At 36.5% G+C, this 22290-nt stretch overlaps 2 protein-coding genes across 5 annotated transcripts in view; one reads left to right on the forward strand and one right to left on the reverse strand.

The window, feature by feature from the left end:
- Positions 1-3472: 3472 nt before the first annotated feature.
- Positions 3473-6392, reverse strand: LOC105038343 (protein PLASTID TRANSCRIPTIONALLY ACTIVE 7). Of its 4 annotated transcripts, none has more exons than XM_010914127.4 (4): positions 6195-6374; positions 6036-6089; positions 5914-5961; positions 3473-4088 (listed from the first exon to the last, which is right to left on the reverse strand). In XM_010914127.4, the coding sequence occupies exons 1-4, from the start codon at positions 6246-6248 to the stop codon at positions 3759-3761; spliced, it is 486 nt and encodes a 161-aa protein (XP_010912429.1). In that variant the 5' UTR covers positions 6249-6374; the 3' UTR covers positions 3473-3758. The 4 variants fall into 4 exon arrangements, with proteins under 4 accessions (XP_010912429.1, XP_010912420.1, XP_029119601.1 ...); XM_010914118.4 differs by having other exon boundaries at positions 6036-6092; positions 6195-6370; XM_029263768.2 differs by lacking the exon at positions 5914-5961 and having other exon boundaries at positions 6195-6392.
- A 12277-nt stretch (positions 6393-18669) lies between these two features.
- Positions 18670-22290, forward strand: part of LOC105038333 (bidirectional sugar transporter SWEET4) — a 3833-nt gene continuing 212 nt past the window's right edge. The window contains exons 1-5 of the mRNA XM_010914107.3: positions 18670-18842; positions 19284-19320; positions 19430-19808; positions 21619-21738; positions 21998-22290. The exon at positions 21998-22290 is cut by the window's right edge and continues 212 nt beyond it. Coding sequence (XP_010912409.1) covers positions 18800-18842; positions 19284-19320; positions 19430-19808; positions 21619-21738; positions 21998-22198 — 780 coding nt within the window. The 5' untranslated portion in view covers positions 18670-18799 and the 3' untranslated portion in view covers positions 22199-22290. The remainder of the gene's footprint in view (positions 18843-19283; positions 19321-19429; positions 19809-21618; positions 21739-21997) is intronic.

Consider the following 22290-nt stretch of genomic DNA (forward strand, 5'->3'; position numbering starts at 1 on the left):
ATTTATCGCTCAGATACCTGTTGTTGGAGGAATGATTCATTGGCCCAGAAATCTCATGGTGAACTAGTGAGCATATAATCGGCATTCAGGTTTGAAACATGCAGAGAGATCCGTGGTCTAGCTTTTGGCAGCTTCAGTCGTATCAAGGCCCAAGGCAATGCGGAAATGATGACTTCCATTACAGAGATATTGAAATTTGTAGATACGAAGTTCCATACGTAGTTCCACGTTACGGTGGGACCTGTAAGCCACCATCAGGTGCTCTACTTTGCTGCAAACGTCCGGTCCTCATCATAACAGACCAAGTACCACTCGAGTTGATGACTAAGAAAACCTATGTATTTCTCCTTTGTGCTGTTATCCGGGTACGCGACCCTACAGGTCTGGACTGTACAAGTAAATGGCATATGCTATTATCAGTCCCTATACAAGTGAATACTGAATAGCATATGCTGGTGAATTAATTGGAACTAAGCTCACCAACTTTTAATTCCAATGTATCTGCGCACGATAATCTTGTTTTGGGCGAGAGGGAAGTAATCTAAAAAACCAACTGGCCTGAGACTGCTGTCAACAGTGACAACAATGCAGATAATTACTTGTAGGCTGTAATCAGCATATAACATATATATATATATATATATGATAAGGAGATTGCAAATTTACATGTATACATCACGGGCCTGCTATCTATATAAAATTATATACATTTCAAGGATTCTGATTCGTGCTTGGAGGAAAGATGATATCCAGATTCCTAACGAGACAATACCTATGGTTGTGATAGCTTGACTTAATATAACAAAACATTTTAAGAAGAGGGCGTTACCCCAAGTCGGCAATCATTTTGCTTATATTATCTTGTGACAGTCAGCCCTGCAGCTATGAAATTGTCGGCTAAAATAGTTGCTGTAAGGACAGCATACCCGAAAAAATATTCGTTGCAACAATGATATCACGCCAAATCTATAACAAACTAATAAAAATTTTTATATTTTATCGGTTGTCGTGTATATCATCGGTTCTCATGGATAATACCCCATACCATCCTCCTGTATTTCATCAATGTTCGACTGTTGATTGGTTTATTACAACAGTAACGTGGTACCACTGTTGCAACAAAAATTTACTCGCATATCCTGAAATTTCATTATAAGAATCATCAAAATAAAGTACCAAAGCCATACGATGAAGCACTTTGCAAGCCCGCTGAAATTAAATTGAGAGAAAATTGGACTTGGTCATGTAAGTTATAGAGACATGGGACGAGAACCAAGATAGCAAACCATGCACAAGAACATCACCATGCTGGTGGAGTTGATTTCTTAACAAAGTTACTGCATCGGAGCTGTAACAAACAAATTTAGTACACATGTCGATTATTGTTCCACAATAACTTGAAAGCAGAAAGAAGTTAGTGACAGGATGACACAAATATAACTGATTTTAAGAATATGCAGCAGGGCAAACCTTTTCATATAATCCCATAAACCATCAGAGCCTGGCAATATCAACTCCACATCAGATCAAACTCTGCTTGATAATATGTCCGGTTAAGCGGTCACCAAATTTCCTTTGAACTGTATGCTAGCTCAACAGGAGAAAATGTACTGATGATCAGTGAGGGGAAGACTCAAAACAAGAAAAGAATTGGTCTGAGTCTCCATTGTGACAAAAGACTTAAGGAGAATAGTTTTGTTATCAGAGATAATAACTATCAATTACAAAATTTTGCACCAATTGTCGGCACATAAATTTATGAAAATTTATCCATATAAGACCTTGATTTGCTGCAAAATGCAACACTACAGGAACGAAGGAAAGAGAAGAGGGTGGCAAATTGTTGTTTCATTCTGTTTTGGAGCCTCAACTACAATCATGCAATATGATTCTTCATATGCACATAGAGATCTATGAATATAATGTAAATTTTATATATAGTTACATACATAAGTATATTTTTACACCAGGTATATGCATATATATTGGCAGAGGGTTGTGAAGGTTCCTTCCTGTTATCAAAGCACTCTAAGCTTCCGTTCGCCATAGAAAACCAATTCCATGTACATGTAATAAAACTGTTGGTGAAACGTCAAGTAGAAAGTTTGGAATGATCAGTGAATCAGAGAAATGTGGTCAGTTTCTCATAGAATTACTATAGGAATATTCTGGAGAAAGAGACCTCGTAATTACTGGATTTACTAACTGCACGAAAGGACTAATGAGTACGTACTACAGGAAGAAAAGGGTTTTTTTTTCTTGATCACTACATTGAGAGGGGTCCTCAATGACAGCATCTTTGTTCGAATCCGATATAATAGCATTCATAGAACATTAGGTGAGCAATTGAGTCTCGGTTGAACACGAGAAAGATTAGGAGGAGCGAGCGATTGTTTCTACCTGAGGAATTAGGCGGAGGTGAATCCAGCATGGCCGTCGAAAAATGCGGCAAAGGAGAAGCTGTGGAGGTCCTCAGATGAGGACAAGGCCGTCCTCCATCTTGGAGTGCAGGCCCTGCAGCTTGCTCGAGCCCCACCAGATCCCTGAGACACTCGCCAGCAGCGCATCAATGACGATTGCCGAGCACCACCTTCCCCTCGCCCTCCTGGTCTGGCTGCTGCCACCATATCGCAGGAGCGATCACGGCGATCATGGGCTCAGCAACACCATCCAAGTAGTTCTCTAGATCAAGGTCCGTAATACTGGTCCGTACCATATCGATACAGAGTCTCATACCATATTGACATTCGATGTATCTCATCGTTTCGTACCATACAATATACCTACACTGTGACAGAATGGTACGGCCATGGAGCCGGTATCGAGATGGTGGAATTTATCCTAAATAATACTCCATAAGGATTGATAGATCTTCATTAACACATCCATGTAATGTGATTGTTTTGTGACGTGATAGATCTTCATTAACACATCCATGTAATGTGATTGTTTTGCGGCGTGAATTCAGCCAGTTCATTTCGTAGCCGGCTCAGAGGTGATGTTCGATTACTTTTGAGAAATTTTCAAACTCCATGAGTTTAAGATTTTTCTATTTATCAATATCAATATCTCAATAAACATCATGAACGAGAGACGCTGGGTTTGTCATCCTTGTGAAATTTTCAGATAATTTTACCTCAATACTTCACTGAATTTAAACCATGATTATTGGAATCTGAGTGTCTTTTAACTTGCAGTTTTCTAACTCCAGGTTCTGATTCCATTTTTCTTCAGCTAAACTGGCTTAAAAGCAAATAAAGAAGCTCAACCAACTAATTGTGACTCTTAAGTTGAGCCAAATCTTAGCCAAACACTGCTACAATTTGTATCAAGAGCATCAGCGATGAAAACAGGTCCAAATCAGATACGACGCAGATAGCCAACTTGGACAAAGAACAATTACTGACTACATGGATATCTATCAAATGAAATGCAACGAACAATTATTTTTTAAAAAAATGACTCCATCAGAGACTGAAAAGACACTAAATTCCACGATTAATTCGACAAGACATGCAGCCAGTCTGCACCAGCAGCCCAGAACATATAACACCCGTTCTGTGTGCTCCAGATACCTTTTTTTTTTTATAATGTAACACTGGAAAAATAAGCAGTGCAAATAGTACACAATGACACATGAGTCTCAACTTCTCGATGATTACACATGGTCCAGTCTCAGATTTGTTAATGGTGTTGAAACTGCAATATGGTTGGCAAAGACTTCTTCCTACCTACGAGTGAAACTGAAAATTAAATTCTTAAAATTCTTCTCTTATATACAATGGCCCAGGCTTGAAGGGGTCAGTTTCCATATAAGCTTCTGGACGATAGAATCCAGCATCATTCATGCGGTTGCTGAGCACATGTAATATGGCTTTCTTGGATCCATACTCATCCCTGTTATTCTCAACATAAGATGTGGCCTCTGCAGCCACGTCATTCACAAAAGCAAACCTGTTCTCTTCTGATAGCATCAGCCTCTCGATGTCCATAGATACGATCTTTCCATTCTCCCTTACCTTCCTCACTTGTTCTTCAATGAAAGGGATTCTCTCCATCTTATACTGCAATTTGTCATCTTTCTTAGTCTGAAACAAATGAATGACCAGACATTAATCGTAAATACATTTTTAGTAAAATGTTAGTCAAACAAAGTTAAAGCTGAAAATTCAATCTCATGTCCATTATCTAGACAATCCAATGCACCTTTCCCCTATGAGCCATGCAACCTGACCAAAGCAAGGTTTCGTACATTTTTTTTTAACTCCTTAAGCTTAACCCCAAAAGAAGAATCTTATAATCAATATAGGACCGAAATTATGGATTAATATATGACTAATCAAATTTTGAGAACCTTCAACTGGCTCCCTAGATCAAGCATTTGTAAATTGGTGATTCTGAGAAAGAATTATTTCAGCAAGAGAAGGGGCTCCCCATGAATCTTTCTTGGTGGGTAAAAATACCTGTTTCACAAATGACAAAACTTAAGCTTGTAGAACCATGCAGCACTTTCCAAGGGTATCCTGGACTTGAAAAGTATAGACAAAGAGAAAGGAAGGAAAAACTGGGTCTCATGTTCCATGGTTGAGATTTTGAGACCTCTTGCATACACAAGCTGAAACAAGAGTAAATTTTCAAGACTCTAATGATTTGGATGATACCTCAAACAACATGGTTTTCTGCAAATCAGCCACACCACTAGGTGACTCTAAGTTTCCTTCTTATCCTAGATGACATCAAGGAACTTTCAACCTAAAGATCCTAAACATCCTTCTTAATTAATGTGATGTCAATATCCATCAAGGTCATCATGGTAACAAGGCTGAAGAAAAAGGATTTGGCACTATCAGCACAAGGGTGTTGCATGCTTTCTTATCATTGCATGACAGCAAAATGTTACAGCCTTTAGGTTGCCTTTTCTTACTGCTAGGTATGTATCTCTACGTACCTATGTGAATTGAATACATATTCCATACTGTAATAAATGGATCAGAAGATAAGAAACATGAAACTTTGCCTTCTAACTTGGATCATGCCATACACTAAAACATGTTTTGAAACTGTTTTGCATTCTGATGCAGTCTTCATCTTGCATCACAGAAAAAGAAAAAAAGGGAAATCCTGAAGCATGACAGAATGATAAAGGATTGCAAGACATTTCCAATCCTTGAAACTAAGATAAGCGCACCTCTAGTTGGTTTGGACAATCACAAGGATCAAGTCAGGATCAAATTATAAGTTAAAGGTTCTACCCTGAATCATTACAGCTCTCTCTATAATCTTTCGGTTCACTCTAATATACTTTTCGTTTTTGTACCCGATAAAGAAGAAAACTTGGGCATGAAATGGGGTACGCCCCTTCCAATTATTCAGGAGAAGATAAACCAGGACATAGTGGTCCAGATGTGCACATAGTAATATATTACGGATCATATCATGGTCAACATTAGCGATTTTTCCCTGATTATCATAGTTATTCCTAACTGTTGGCTTATTCACCTCTGAGAACATGGCTTTTCTGGACTCCTTCCATCCACTCCACAAACCAGTAATTCTTTGGCGATTCTACCGATTCTTTAATTCACACTAGTGTATATTGGTTTCAATCCTGGCCCGTCAAGTTCCATTACTTTTCTTGGATTCAAACCACGCCCATTTTCCCTTTTTTTCAAAAAGAAAAAGAAAAAAAAAAAAAAACAACTTTCGCCTAAAGTCGATAGAGTTGCTCTTTTCTAGGAATTAAAAAGAAAATCCAAATTGCATCGACACGATAGTGTTTTCACAAAGATTTTAGGTATCCTAAAGGCGGCAATGGAGTCAACGCAATCAGAGTATATAAATTGCACAAAATTGTGAAAAAAAATCAGAAAAAAAAAGGGGGAAGAAATCATCGGTAGATTCTGATTTTTCTACCAATTTCCGGCGCCGCCAAATCCTCCTTCCGCTCTTGCGTTCTCCGTCCTGAAATTAAAACTCAAAACAGGGGACTAATCGGATCCAATAGAGGGGAAAACGATGGTGAATAATCGCCGAACCTGGGCCTTGGCGAAGAAGCTGGGTGTCGAAGAAAGATTAAGACTTCGCTCTGCCTTCTGCGCGAGAAATTAAGCAACAAGAGAAGACTAGGGTTAGTCCGGAGAGAAAGCGGAGGAGGAGACGCTGAGAGGAGGAAGAGGAGACGGAGAGGAGCTCACAGAGGAGAGCGGCCGAGGAGGATATCGGATAAGGTGGTGCGCGGCGAGAGCCATGGGCTGGCTCGCGGAGTACCGTACGAGTTATTCCACTCGCACGAGCTGCCACGGCTTTTAAGCGTAAAAAAGTAGACGAACATCGAAGTGTTTTTGTGCTTCCATCAGATCTGCCACCAAATTGTATTCATCTTTTCGTGTATGGCACCGCATGTTCATTTCATTTCTTGGGAAAATGGAGGTGCAAATGCTTGGAGAAAATATAAGTAATGAGTGAGAGATTAAAATTGGGTGGATGCATGAATTTGGGAGTGTAAAGATTGAATTCAGGCTTAGAAAAGTAGGTAGGATCAAATTATTGGAGTGCCATAAATTGCTTGATTTCAATCGCACCTCATTTTGATGTGCCAAAGAATTTCTTAGTGAAGTTCTTAGCTAAGAATGGAGAGAATTTCTTAGTAAAGTTTTTAGCTAAGAATGGAGCTCTTGATCTTATATTTAAGAGAGATGAGAAGTATTTTATTATGAGATTCAATTCTAATTAAATTCGGGCATTGAAGAAATCTTATTTGGCTTCCAATGATTGATGAATGATAGAGATTGTTGTGAGCAAGGTTTTAGATACTCTGGTATAGAATTTCTTGATTTATGAATGAGACATCCTGTGTATCGATGCTTGAATTGGTGGATTGTTCTACTTTATATCTCGATTTGACCCATCCTAACACTTAGAAAATATTGGTTATAAGATTGATTTTAGAAAAAAAAAAATATTATCAAAAATTGGAAAGAGCTAACATTGAATCATAAGAGTCAATTATAAATCTTAAAGATTGATTGAAGAGTTAAAAGGCTCTTCAAAGGTCATTGGATTAAGCCTAAGAAAAAAACCAATCATCTATCCTGAATTAGGAGAAGATGTATTTGCAGGCATCAGAACATTAGGAGCAAGCTTAGTTGAATTTTTATTTTTTTTCTTTAAAATAATTAAAGCAAGCAAGGTTTGTAAAAATTCATGATCGAATCCACGAAAAGCAATGAGTTATCCACTAAACTTGAAAACTACAGCAGATGGCATTTTTTGTGTTCATTGTTTCAAACAATCTATAATATAAATTGCAATAGCGCATATGGAAGGAAAACATTTAAAATTTTATAGTATCGAATAATTTTTTGACTAGAGTCATTTCATATTCTTCTTTTGCAAAAAAGAAAAAAAAAAAGTTTGGCATCGGATGTTGATGCGGAGAAGATATGACATTAACTTTCCAAAGGCAAAAACAAATAAAATATTTGTAGCGGCACATCATAGCCTTTGATGAAGAATGAGAAAATAAATTCTCCCTTGTTTGTGGAGCACAGATGCTTGCATGAAAAATAGCATAAAAACACTGTTCCGATCATTGGTTGGTTCAATTTTGTCTTCACTTTGATGTCTCATGTGTCTCGCACTGACTTGCGTTAATGACACTTACCCCCCCGAGCCATGTGAAAAAAAGTAACTTTTTATGTGCATAAAACAAGATTCGCATAGCATTATTCTGCCAAAAAGACAAGCCTCCTGTTAGGGCATATGATAAAAAAACTCCACTGCATGCTCTGTTAACATCGAAGCTGTACATGAAATCAAATCTGAGATTTGAAACGACATTTTGATGGCCATAAAATGATTAAAGTTCGCTTAGGCAAGAGTGAAGTGGGTTGCACACGGCAGGAAAGATGCTTTAGAGGATTGGCAAAGATGGTGGGTGTTGGTGAGTCGGCCGAGTGGAGCCCGAGGAAGGGTGGTGTAAGCAATATTATTGGGGAATCTAAGAATTTAACAGGAACTGGTGGAGAGCAATATTATTGGGGAATCTAAGAATTTAACACGAAATGATGGAGAGTTTGGAGTGCGTAGCATTCTGATCAAGATTCAAGATCATTGTGCCTGCGCGGTAGAACAGTTTGTGTGGTATCTGGTGGGACCTATTGGCAAGTATCGCATTGTCTTGTGCTGTCCAATGACTTGGGATCACCTGTCCCCGACAAAGGTTTATCATGTAAGGTGGCAAGTATAGGTCCAGGAGCAAGGTATATTGGTACTCTAATTGTTCTGAGCTGATGCGTTACGTGTGGGTTTGAAAAAAATAAGGCTTATCCTGCAAGATTGATTTTATAAGATCCAAGGGCTAAATCGTTTCTCGACAAAAAATTATTGGGGCCTCTATAGAATGAATGGAAAATTATTAAAATAATTTTTTTTAGTTTTGACAACAAAGAGTGATTGATCAGGACCGATAAGAAATTTTTTCAACAAACCTTGGAAGGAGCTCTAGAAACTCTAGGTAGTTGTTTGAATATCGAGTTATATTTTCATATGATCCATGCTAATATTGATATTCCAGGGCCATGGAAGAAATAACAAATTAGCCCTTTCACTTTTGTAATTTTTTAGAGCTTGGGAACTGTATTTTGTTCTCTTTGCCTTTGAAAAGGAATGAAAAAAAAAAAAAAATCAAAAAACACTGATGGTAGCCCTTCGAGACAATCCTTGGTTCAATCCACAAAGTCCTATTTTCACAAGTTTGGACTTGATCTTTCGAGTGGCTTAGGTCTATACTAGGTAGGATGAGATGCATATAGGATGGTGGATGGAGATATACACTAAAATGATATCTTGTGCGATCATGCATTTGTATTATTCTAGATGAAAAAAGATATTCCATCCTCTCGTCCAAAAATATCATGCGTCATCATTAGGTATTTGTTTGGTGCAGCGCATGAAAAAGTGATCAAGTATACATATGCCATCCGCATTGCACCGATGCATTGCAATTTGCACATGGTGCAATGCCATATATATATTGCTAAAATTAATGCATCTAAATATATGGACAAATAGAAAGTAAACTGCTAATTCCAAATTATACATGTGAATGGCAATGCATATGATAAGATGTGCCCATTAAAAAATTCTTGATTGGATAGGTTATATGAAATTTTACATTTATAAAGTATTTTTATACACATGTTAAAAGCAATGCATAAGGTGAGGTCTAACACTTCTTGCATTGTGAACTAGTTTTATCGGTCCTTTTTGAATCTTATCAAATGCCTAACTTGATGCCGAAACTAGACCTACCAATTGAACATATCACATACTTATCTAACTAGATTGATGCTGGTTGCGTTTGAATTTGTTCAACCTCATCCATTCTATATTAGGCAAAAACTTGATCCAACCAAGGTGAAATGCACCCCAATTAATTGCACACAACCTATCAATTGGTCGACATCTAACCTAATAACAACATGAGAAATAATTCACATCACATCATATGATGCGAACCATTGCCTATGAATGCTGAGCAGCCATTCTCACCGATTTATTGGGCATAGAGAAATTTTTTGTGCACTGTGCATTAAAACTGGCAAAATATGATCCGATCTGTCAATTCGATCCGTATTCAATCCGTCATAAATAGGTTTGTATTTAGGCTAAACGAATTCGGATCATAAACGGATCGACTCATTTAACCCGTTTAATAAGTGGATCGGATATAGATTTTAGATATCTGTCTTATTTAACCCATTTAATCCGTTTAATATTTAGTTTGGATTGAGTTAGATAACCCATTTAATCTGTTTAACTTATTTCTGACCCATTTAACTCGATCTATTTAATCTATTTAACCCATTTAAGATCCGTTTAACCTGTTTAAAACATGTTTAACCTATTTCTGACCTATTTAATTTGATTCGTTTAACTTGTTTAATTCGTTTAATTTAATTTGATCTATTTAATAAATAGATTAAATGAGTCAGATCGGATTTTACCTGTTTAATAAACAAGTCGGGTTCAGATTTAAATTTTTGATCTATTTAATAAATAGATCGAATTTAGATTGATCATTTTTTGATCCGATCTGTTTATGATTTATTTTGTTTATGATCGATTTGATTTATTTATCATTTCTATTATATGCGGTGTGTATAGAGCGGCCATTCTCATCGATTTAGTGGGTATAGAGTAATGTTTTGTGCACTATGCACGATGTGCAAATGCGTGCATCATGCATGCTGATTAATTTATGTATGGAGTTGGATAATTTTTTTTTTTTTTCTGTATGGTTGTCCGACCCCGTGCAGGAGCCAATCCCCGCGAGCAGGTGCATGTTCGGCACCACGTGCAGTGCACAAAGAATTTCTCTTCGGCATGACGATGAGGCAGTTGGCGCGCGGTCTTCAAGACTTTGGGATTATCTTGACTAAAAGCAAAGAGGAGCAACCGGGATGGCAGAAGAATGTCAATTCTTCAACAGCGATGGATTTGATGTGCTTCTTGACCTGTTCCTGAGAACCCAACAAATGAATGAATGACAGCCGTAATGTCAATTAAAGGTGCTTGGGAAATATTAGATGCGCTTTTCCATGGTGGTGAACAAATGAGAGGCGTGCCAAGGGATAAGAAAGCCAAGAATGATGGTCGGCAAGCATCAGACAACAGCTAGGACTTCACATAGTTTGGCCTCCCAACCATCAATGTCTGGCTGTTCCATCACAAGATGGACATAGGTTCTAGATTTTCTATAATATATCTCATCAAAATGTTCGTGGATTGAACACAAACAGAAGATATCAGATCATTGACAATTAAATGGATCATATGAATGCCAGAGTTTGCAGCATTACCTCAAACAGTATGAGCAACAATTCTTGATTAAATATAATAATTCAAGATAAATCGTGACGCAGTTTGTTACTTTCATCCTAGATTCAAAACAAATTCTCCTTCAAATGAAAGAGGGGTGCAATTAGGTGGAAAATGTTAATAGCAAACTTATATGGAGATTTTGGCACCTCATCATCAGCGCTTGATAAGATGGCGTTCCTCGCTTCAAACACTCTCATTATTTGTTTTCAATGAGAGAATAGAAAAGGGTCATATGGAGATTATGGTGTGTCTTTTTATGTATCGTTATGTGATAATTAGGGGTGGGATAATATTTTAACCAGCAAAACAAGAGTCCAAAATAGCATGTTAAACTTAAATCAGTCAAGGTCTCAAAAGACAATCCAAGCTGGTTAACTTCATTTAATGAACAGGGTGAAACAAAATTAACCACTAAAGAATGTAAACAAAACATTTCAAACAAAAGTTCTCTCTTTATTTTTCTTTATTGCCCCGTAACTTAGTTACTTTAAAAATGTCAACAGTAACCCACTAGGGAGTGGTCACTAACTTGTAAGGCTGAAATCAGATACCTATATATCCATAGTGAATATAGCTTTGGATACAGGTGTTAGTCGTATACAAAAATTTATATTCATTGTTACTTTATATAAATATAGATACAAATCGGACAGTAAAATTATGGATATAAGTTAAATAACTAAATTTTATGATAACAAAATCAAAGATATCAGTAAGTTAAAGATTAATCAAGTTAATAATATATTAATATAATTATTTTTTAAAAAAATTAATAAATATTATATAAAATTAAATAAATTTATAAATAAAATTAAAATTCAGATATGAATTAGATGGTTATCTATCTATATTCATATTTATTTTTTTTGACAGACATAAACACGAAAATTAATATGAGTTAGATGCTCAAATTTTTATTCATATCCGAATAGATTCAAATATAAAAATAAATTTATATCAATATTATCGAGTTCATTTTCACTCTTACTAACTTGCCCGCTTTCTTTCTAGATAATTACTCACCATTCAAATTATGTCTTGAAGCACAAAATGCCCCATGGACATGACTTTTCCAAAGAGAATCGAAAGTGAGCTTATCCATACAAACTACTTTTTGTTCCGAGCCAATCAAATCAATTTGGATATGAACTCTTCAATCGACGACATTCCCATGAAGCCCGACGGACCTCATGCAGTTGAAGTCATAAATCTGACTAAAGAAAAACCTACCCGTTTTCCTTAAAAAAAAAAAAAAAAAAAAAAAAAAAAAAAAAAAAAAAAAAAAAAAAAAAAAAAAAAAAAAAAAAATGAGGGGGGGTAAAGAGCTAACTCAAGGTTGGCTCACAACTCTAAGGAGAAGGCTCAATCAAGCCACGTGGTAGATTTACTTGCCAAAAAAGGCAACTTGGTAGATTTGGCCACGTTTCTTCCTCTGCGAAGCACTCCGTGTGGCACCGCTTGTGATTGTTCGCCTTATTTGGGACCTGGGACAGGTACCTAACGCGTGACAGACCGCACCATGGAATGGTGGGCCCGGCTTCCCACTTTGGTTGGACTCTAAAAATGGCCATCTTTCTCCCCCAAAAAGAAAAGCACTGCTATTGCGTCATCCATCCTCCGACAATAGTAGAAGATTAGCTGAAGCACCCTTTTGCCAATCATGCTCTCTAATTACTAAATTTGTACCTTTCGCTTCTATATTTTTGAACATGAAGTGTATATGTTTATAAGGTCGTACGTAGAAACTACAAATACATCATCTGCTAGATTTGAAGGAGAAAACTAGGGCTTTCTTTTCAAGCCACATCACAAAGTGGGTTCCAAAGTACTATCTTCTTTGTATGTCATTTATTTCTCAGTATACTGTTAGTGCTTGCTTAAGCTCATTGTATTCTGCAATCCAAAATGGCAACATATGCTGCTTTCTGACTGCTTATATCACCTTGGCATGTTTTGGTATTTCTGGATTAGGGCCTCTGATTTCTGCTACTGATTTTTGGGTTATCTTCACCTTCATACTGCTCACTTATGACTTACTAGGTGGCTTTGTCTGGGGTATCCAATATTAACATACGTACTTTAGCTGGTTGTAAAGTTATTTGGATCCTCTGTATCATTGTTTTTTTCTGCTACTATAATACCTTTTGTATTTTTGGAACTGAGCCCTTTTTGTCATATGATGTTATACTTTGGTTTTGAGGCTCTGCTCTAACTTTTGTTTTCAGACTATAATTGTGAATAAAGTTTCTTCTTCTTACCAAAAAATGTTGGAGGAGAAACTAGTGCTTAGGCTAGTGGCCATATAAAAAATGGGCCTGTCTCAGCTCATATAGCAACCTTTATCAACACCACATAATTAGTGTGAGTTGTTTCTGAATATTGCTGCTGGGCGTATTCATATTGTCCTTCACCAAGTAAACTGTCGGCTTGTGGGCCATCTTGGGTATCATTCTCAAAAAGATAGCGATATCTCGGGTATTGCAACTTCAATGGTACAGGCTGAGTTATACTCTTATTCTTCTCAATTTTCCTCCTATCGTAATTTGTTTCCAAAGGCGGACCCTGACTATTTAATAGTTAGTTCAAAGTTTTGGCGAGAAACATCTTTGTATTCCCCTCGACTGCTATCAACATAATCAGTTCATTTGATCTCATATGGCACCCATTCCTCTAATAGATGTACACAAGGTGATGCATACATAGGAAGGATGAACATATGACTGTTAAGGGAGAAGATGATACCAGCAGCTTTCTTTCTTTCTTTCTTTCTTTAATGTAGACAAGGAAATTTTGTGTGTATATGTATAGATGAGCACGATCATGACAAGTGATATTCTCTCACAAATCCACCTTTCTTTCATTAAACTTAAAATGGATGCTTAACTATATAGTCACTCCCCCTCTTCTGATAAGACCATGTCTTAGAAACTTGCTATCTTTTTGTAGTATTGTTATTATAACATAATATCCTCTGGTGAAAGTATCTTACTTCCTCCATTTCCTCAAAAATTTTCTCAAAAAAACTATATAGTCACTCCCAACTGTTTTATTTCACTCATCCCAACTGTTTCATTTCACTCATCCCACTTCAATGCCAACACCTATAATAAGATTTATTACGTGGTTAGATCAAGGTGCCACAGACCACATTTCACATCCTAAGCAAGCGATCTCTTAGACTAGTTAGATAGGGACAGGCATATGCTCTAATACTGCTAGGCAATGAACGAATTGAAACATGTTACTAAAATTTAGGAAACAGTTAAATGCAGGCAGTTTAAAATTTAGGGGATGTGCCAACCATCAAAAGCTTTTAACCCTAGATGAGCATGATTTATGTGTAAGGGTGTGGATGTGCAGAACACAAGCAAAGTTGGATCTAGCTCTAGCTCAGTTCATCTTATATTTGTGTCAAGCTTGAGCTAGTTTGCTTAATTTTGAGTAATGCTCTGTGTTGTTCACGACAATATATTTAAGAGATCTAGTAATAAGAATTTAGGATCATTTGATACTTTTGTTTATGTAATTTGGAGTGACAATCTTGGTTACATTTAATTTTATAGTTACAGAGTATTTTATTCCGCATAATCTATACTAAATTATAATAATAAATAATTTATTATATTATTATTATTTATGTCTATATATGTGTTAGTATTCGAGCTAATCCAAGCTGAGCTTGCACGAGCTCTATTTTATGGGATTAGCGGCATTATAGTTCAATTATAGTCATATTAAAACCTCCCATAGGCAGGATCCCTTTTGGAGCGAAAATTCTAGAGGTGACCATAGGCATTATAACATATTATATTGGCACTAATTCATGGTTCTTCCAGCTGCCTGGTGCCTTTCAAGACAATCACGAAAGAACAAACTAGCAAGTAGAGATAGATGCCCAATAAATCGATACGGTACAAATAAAAGCATGACAAAGAAAAGTCCCCCCCTCCCACTTGAAAACCTGGTCAAATATCTTTGGTCCGGAGCCAACAAAGAGGTCCACCCTCCACTCACCACAGTGCCATGGCCTGAGAAAACGGGAAGGCACCTCGGAATAGCAAAGCCTTTGCGGAAGGAATTGTTTCTTATGCCGTTCCACTACAATTATGTGGGAGGTTGAAGTACGGGATTCATGAAAGAAATATGCACCTGCGTCTGTGGCCGGACACGTAACATTTTTAACATCACATCACATATCCTGGTGTCACGAATCTGCACGCCGTCACCGTCGACATGACCCCCTTGCTAAGTGGCTAGATGTGACATACAACGATCACCAGCACATTAACATAAAAAAAAAAAAAAAAACAATAATAAGCATATGGGGAAAGAGCGTCTTCTTGCTCGTTTCCGTATCCATTTTAAAAAAAAAAAAAAAAGTATGTCAGCTTCTTCTTCTAACAAGACCATGATGCTGGTGTCAACCCTGCTGCCTCTGAAGATTTTGTGAAAATTACCTTTCAGGAAGTTGAGGTCTTAATCCGTTAACCTTTACGAGCAAAAAGTATATTTAATATACTTAAAAAAATATACTCAAAAAAAGAGAGAGAGAGACGAGGTCACCAAACTCATGTATTGCCTATAGAATTGTGGATTTAAAAATTTTTATTTTTATTTTAATTATTTTTAAATATTTTTTCTCTTTTTTTAATGCCCATAGTATAAAAAAAATATTTAAAAAAATTACACTAACACTTCTTAATTTTAACTCAATTTGATTTACATTTTTATATCTTCAAAAATATCAAACTATTTTTTTTAATTATCAATATATTTCGATATGGTCTAATCATTAATTTTATCAATAAATGATGTTACATTTTTTTTTCAATGAACAAAAATACTTTTTATTCAAGAATGAGTTTAGATAAAGAAGAAGATGAGGAGGAAAGAAAGAAGGGGAGAATGATCATCGATAAAAAGTGGGTTAAAAGAAGACAAGAAGGAGAAGAGAGTAGAAAAAAACGAGAAAGAAAAGAATAGATTGTCGATGAAAAGGGAGGATGGTGGAAGGGACCGTCATGAGGATGGCTTACGAGCGATTTGGAAGAGCAGGAGAAGATAAAATGGATAAAGAGGAAGGAAAGAGGTGATTATTATTTTATAAAATTTTATTAATAGAGATACACGATTGGATCATATTGTAATATATTGATAATTAGAAGTATAAATTTGATAATTTTTAAAATATTAAAAAAATAAATAAATTAGATTAAAATTAAAAAAATATATATTTTTATAATTTTTTAAAATATTTTAATAAAATAGGACGAGCCTGCCATCTGGCACGTAAAGTATTGGACATCCAAAGGATCGATACCCCATTGTCGAAGACTTCAATTTGGAAGTTATTGTGGCCGTGTACTTGTTGCACACCTAGCAAGGGTGGCAATAAATTTTATAGAGGGTCTAACCCAAGTTTTAATAATATTTGACCTCATCATCCAAGTTTGAAGACTATTTGATCTCATAGGTTTTTTTAATTCTTTTTCTTTGAGAATAAAGGCTATTTCATGATCCGTTGCGTAACTCTCCTCATCATAAGTCATCCGGCCATAAATTCTTGGTAAAGCTGGCCTCTTCCACCATGTTGCTCTTCCACATTGTCGGCTAATGCTTTGTTAGGAGATGCATCATTTAAATTTTTCTCAAGATGTTGACCTTTAATGAATCCCAACATTATTCAGAACAAAGACAACGAAGATAAAGTGGCCATAACGATGTGATGATCTCCTTTTATTTTTCTTTCTTTCTTCCTAACAAAACTAAAAGGATTGAAAATATGCAGCAAGACTCGGGTCCACCAAATCGCATCCCTCTCCGCAGCGTATCAGCTGGGAATAAGTCTTGCGTCGAGCAATAATATTTGGCCCCTAGCAATTGCCTTGGAGTAAAAAACAAAAGAAGGATACGATTACCAAACGACAAAACAATTAATTATAATATCCTGCCTTAGAGCACTAACATCGTTTGCTGTATTAACCTCCTAAGCATCTAAATTGAAGTAAGATAAATCAACAGAATGGATGACGGAACATCGGAATGTTGGCTATACAGAAATGATTTGATGGTGTGGTTTGGTTAAGTTCACGGTCTAGTGTGAACGATGGTACTGTGATTAATATAGTTACAGAGCTATGATATATTTTTAAGTTTTGATAAGAATAGGATTAATAGATAATGCTTGATTAGAAGGATCTCCAGATTTGATGTAAATTATTTTGGTCACTGTGAGTAGGACTGGATAAAATTTAGAAGCAATATTTGTGATATTAGAAAATCAAATTCTCAGTCAAACTTTCAAATGCTATAATTTGATCATACAATATCTAATTCAGATGATCTCTCTTTTTTTTTTAATTAAATCGAGTAATTTTTTGAGATCCATGATATAATCCATACCCTCTTGAGGGCGATGTCTCTAGTGATTGAGTCTAAATTTCATTGTTTAAAGTCCAAAACAAACTCACTAAATCAAAAAAAAAAAATTAAATAAAATTTTGATCCGACATATCTTCCAAATCAAAAAGAATCCAACGGTATAATAGAAGACACAAGCAATATAAAAATCGAGATCTATCTTTAAAGAATTTCAATTTTTTCGAGATTGTTTTTACTAATTATATCTATCTTAGATAAGAGAATTATATAATTAGAACTATGAAAAATAATCTAATCCAAGTTGTACAAGACCAAATCTCATCATTATAAATGGAGGTCGTATAACTTAGTTTTAAATTAATCAATAAAAAAAAAAAGATGACTTAAGCTCTATTTTTATAATTTTTTTTTCTTCTTCTAATTTTTTTTTATAAAATTTGAGTTAAGCAAGTTGAAGAAAATCTTCTATCTTTCCGATCAGATCCGTGCTCTCATTAATTTTTTATGTAATTCTAAAATCTAATTTAGTCCATCTTAACATATGTGAACACAAAGAAAGCACCAATTTTGTTAGCTTTAGTTTAGTGTTCGCAAAATTTTGTAAACAGAGAGTCCACATTTCTCTTCTTTTAACAATTATGCACTGTGATCAGAAATTGAATTGTTAAATATTTTAAGGGGTTTCATGACTCCTCGTTTCCAAAATTGAGTTCATGATTTGAATGCTTGCAAACGCCAAGAACTGAGGCAATAAATTACCGGGCACGAAACCCGCATGAAGCGTAGAGAAACTAAGAAAGGAAGCTCACACAAAAAGTGGATGAAATACCCTATATTGCCTGTTTGGTGTTTCAGTCTCTTAATAAACTAGTTCACAATATATTTTATGTTCACCTTCATTGCATTCTCGTTCCAACAGAAATGAGTTAGTTGATGGATAGCTTTCATCAATCTTTTCTCAAGATTACTTCTAAAAGAAATCCAATTCAAATGGTAAATGGACCTGGATGGATTAACTCGTTCGAGGTTAATTTGATGGTAACATCTTACAATCAATTATTTACGAGTTTAAGTACTTCTATGAAGTCCTGCCGTAAATGGAGACCATGCGATTCAGCAACATTAGTGACTCATTAATTAATCCCCCTCTAAAAAAAGGCACTGCTGTTTAAGATTATGGGACTTGTAACATTTAGCACGACGAGCAGAGGCTAATTTCCCACATGCATGCACTACAGGTGGAAAATGTTTTCTAGATTAAAGTAACCAAAGTTTTGGAGAAGAGAAAAGATTCCTCTCTCTCTCTCTGACTGCCTCTCCATGTGTTCGATTTTATCTAGCTGCGTAATCCATAAGATGTCAATACTTTTAACCAACCGAACTTTAAAGCTTCTGCCAGAACGTTATAGCTAAAAAGTGGAGGGAGAAGCGAAAGCCAAATGAATCTTCTCTATATAAGCGCCTCCACCCCTCACTCCTAAGGCCATCATCATACCCTACGGGCTCCCAACTGGGGTGGGTTTCTCTGGCAGCCATGGTCTCCGCAGACATCATCCGCACCGTGGTGGGGATCTTAGGTCAGTCAAGATCTTGCTCTCTACTTCACAATGGTCGTTTAATTTTCCTCTGAAGAAAAGAAAATTGTAGTCTTCTCTTTAACTAGTATGATTATATTTTTGCTTCCTAAAATTGGAACGCAGGCAATATTTTCTTTGGATTTTTTATTCTTTTTACAAATTTGAATTATATATGTTGAGTTAAAACTTGGAGTGACGAAGCAAAATGCAATCTCATAATATTTATTGGTGAAAGTGACTTAAATTACATATGACATGATAATTCTCATCACAAGTACTCGCCAGAATATGATTGAGAGGATCACGGTTACTGTTGCATCCAAGTATCAGAGCAACTCATAGCAGCAAAAGAAATAAAATCTCAGATTATTGTCCTTTGTTTTGTCTGTACACACACACCCCAATGCTCTATTGACCCTTTTTTTTTTGGGGGGGTTGCAGGAAATGTTATTGCGCTAGGCTTGTTCTTGTCTCCAGTGTAAGCGCGAATTAATCACTTAAACCTTAATTGACAATGATATTATTTTAGCTTTCTAGCTCTACAAAAGAACTCATTAATTAAGTTAGCCTCTCTCTTAATTTTTCAGGCCAACCTTTTATAGGATATGGAAGAAGGGTTCGGTGGAACAGTTCTCACCGGTCCCATATCTTGCCACCCTTCTCAACTGCATGTTTTGGGTGGTCTACGGGCTGCCTCTAGTGCACCCTGGCAGCACTCTGGTCCTGACCATCAATGGGTCCGGATCCTTTATAGAGCTCTTCTATGTGTTCCTCTTCATCTTCTATTCGGAAGGGCCTCGGAGGCTTCGCGTGCTCCTTATTCTCCTCACCGAGATCGCCTTCGTGGGCGCCGTGGCTCTCTCTGTCATTGAAGCCACCCCCAGCTACGATCGCCGCTCTTTGATCATTGGAATTCTGTGTGTCTTCTTTGGCACCATGATGTACGCCGCTCCGTTATCAGTCATGGTATGTTAGGTAGTTAATTAGTAGCAATGGTTGGTAATGTAGTTCATGGCATCACCATCATCCTTTTATAAAGGGAACGGCAATCTATTTGCTGTCAATTTAATCATAGAATGAAGCTTCTTTTTTTTTTTCCTATGTTTGACATCACATACATAGCATGCGTTACTGCACACAGCGCTGTTTGCGTGCATACGTGTCAGGTTTCAGTTAGTTGGAACCGGTGGGAATCGCATGGATGCTGCTGGGGAAACGGATGGGGTGCCGAGTTAAATAGAGTCAAGAGACTAACATTTAGTTTTGGTTAATGGCTTAATTGCAAGGCTTATATCATGATTCTAAGGATGGCAGATGGAATTCGGGTGGATTTTTTTGGGTCTCTGATCTATTCCGAGCCATAGTATGATTTATTTAACATATCCTATAGAATTTTGAAATAAATTTATGATTTAAAAGTAAATCTATTTAAATTTAGAATTTATTGGTCAGATGCCTACTACTTAAATCTAATTATATATATTTTATAATTTTTTAAAAAATATATAATATATCAGAAAGCTTCTGACCACTATCTTAATCAATAAGATACAGTTCGGCTCGATAATATATTTATACCTTTAAATTCTTATCTATAAATAAAAACATAAAATCCTAGCTATCAACTAAGCTGTCTTATTTGGCCAATGCTCCAAGCCTCCCATCCACTCAAGACTCTCGAGGATAAAAAAATAAAAGAAAATTTAGAAGAAAGTATAAGAAAAATCAACTAAAACAAATGAAAGACAAAAAAGGGGTTAGACCTTTTTCCACATAGTTTGATCATTTTTTTTTTTGACTTTTTTTTCTTTTCAATCCATTCTTTTTTTTTTTGAAGATTTATGGAGAAAGAGAGCACCTAAGGGCAATCGGAGGGCTTTCTTAAGTTCCGATTGGGTTTCACTCCAGCATATGAGATTTTGTACGAGTCATGAATGTGTGAGTTGGTCCCTTGATATTTTGAGAACTTAATTTTGATAGAAACATAATAATATTTCGTAGCTTTTTGATAGGAAAGATTCTTCTTTGGCTACAAAATTTTTAATTTATAGAGTTATATTTTTATAATAATATGAATATAAAGATTAGTTGAACAGATTTGGATATCTGGCGAGCATACTAATTTTAAATAGGATGAGTTTAAAATTTTTGATTATTTCGTAATTGAATTGGGGATGGGTTCACATAGTAAGATTTTTATGGATTCGGATGCGAGTAGGGCAAACTTTGCATACCTCAAGTTTCTTACTTCTCATAAAGCATCCCATGTGGATATAAATAAGGGTTAGTTGTACGGCTTCAGATGCCCGACAGGTATATTAATTTTAAAACTGGGTTGGGCAAACTTTGCATATCTCAAAGTTTCTTACTAGTCATAAAGTGTCCCATGTGATTTCGGGTAGGGAAGAGAGTTTCTAATCCTTCCAGCGGCAGTGCGGCACGGAAGTGCTTTCACCAGCGCTTCCCTCTATGTTTCAGAATATATAGTATTTATGGCGCAGCAACAGCTTGTGATGTCTATAATTTGCATGGAGCTGGTGCTCGCTCACATGCATACACAGACGGATGTTTTCCCAAACTTGTGTCAAGAAATGTAGGTCAGATAGTCTTGTATTCTTAGACCTCCATGCTCTTAGGCGTGAATAGGGCCAACAAAAAAGTGAGCCATTCTTTTTGTTAATCTTTATTTTCCTTTTCCCCCTCTAATGAGGTTGGAGTTGGACATTGATTCTATCTGAATGAGGGATGAGTTGCGTTTTTTTTTTGATGGGCGCAGAAACTGGTGATTCAGACAAAGAGCGTGGAGTACATGCCTCTTTTCCTCTCAGTTGCCTCTTTCCTCAACGGCGCTTGCTGGACCACCTATGCTCTCATTCGTTTTGACCTTTTCATCACTGTAAGTGCTTGTTCTTCCCTCTGTCTCTCTCTCTCACGCACCAAGAACCAACCAATTTGGGGGTACTGGCTTGCTCCACTGGTTCATTCCACAAATAAGGACAAGCTGACAACGCAACTACTGTAGATGTTCCTGGTGGAGCAAACAGCGACCCCAAATTCGCGGATTCCACGCGAGTTGAGCCTTGGAAAGGGTTCCTTCAATCTAATACGCCCCCTATTTTAAGCCTACAAGCATAACGTCTCTGTCTTGTCCCCAGATACCGAATAGCCTTGGAGTGTTATTTGCGGTTGCTCAGCTGGTTCTATACGCCGTGTACTACAAGTCTACAAGGAGACAGATTGAAGCTCGGAAGAGCAAGGCAGAGACGAGTGTGGTAGAGGTGGTCGTGATGGAAGAGAGCAACAAGATTTGCAAGGCAACCCAGAATGGCTCTCACCCGGAGACGCAGAACACATGATGCAGCAACACAGACATAAGTCCCTATTTTCCCATTCCGCGTTGTTAGCCGTGTGTCGGTTTGTCTTCTTTTTTTTTTTTTTTTATCTTCCT

This window comes from Elaeis guineensis, chromosome 2, assembly GCF_000442705.2.
Source record: "Elaeis guineensis isolate ETL-2024a chromosome 2, EG11, whole genome shotgun sequence".
In the NCBI taxonomy this organism is placed as follows: domain Eukaryota; kingdom Viridiplantae; phylum Streptophyta; class Magnoliopsida; order Arecales; family Arecaceae; genus Elaeis; species Elaeis guineensis.

Excerpts from the sequence above, each read along its gene's own strand:
- LOC105038343 (XM_010914118.4), bottom strand. The coding sequence starts at position 6,248 with ATGGCTCTCGCCGCGCACCACCTTATCCGATATCCTCCTCGGCCGCTC. Across the intron at positions 5,962-6,035 it reads GCTTCTTCGCCAAGGCCCAG|GACGGAGAACGCAAGAGCGG; the intron begins GTTCGGCGATTA and ends TTTTAATTTCAG. Across the intron at positions 4,089-5,913 it reads TTTGGCGGCGCCGGAAATTG|ACTAAGAAAGATGACAAATT; the intron begins GTAGAAAAATCA and ends CATTTGTTTCAG.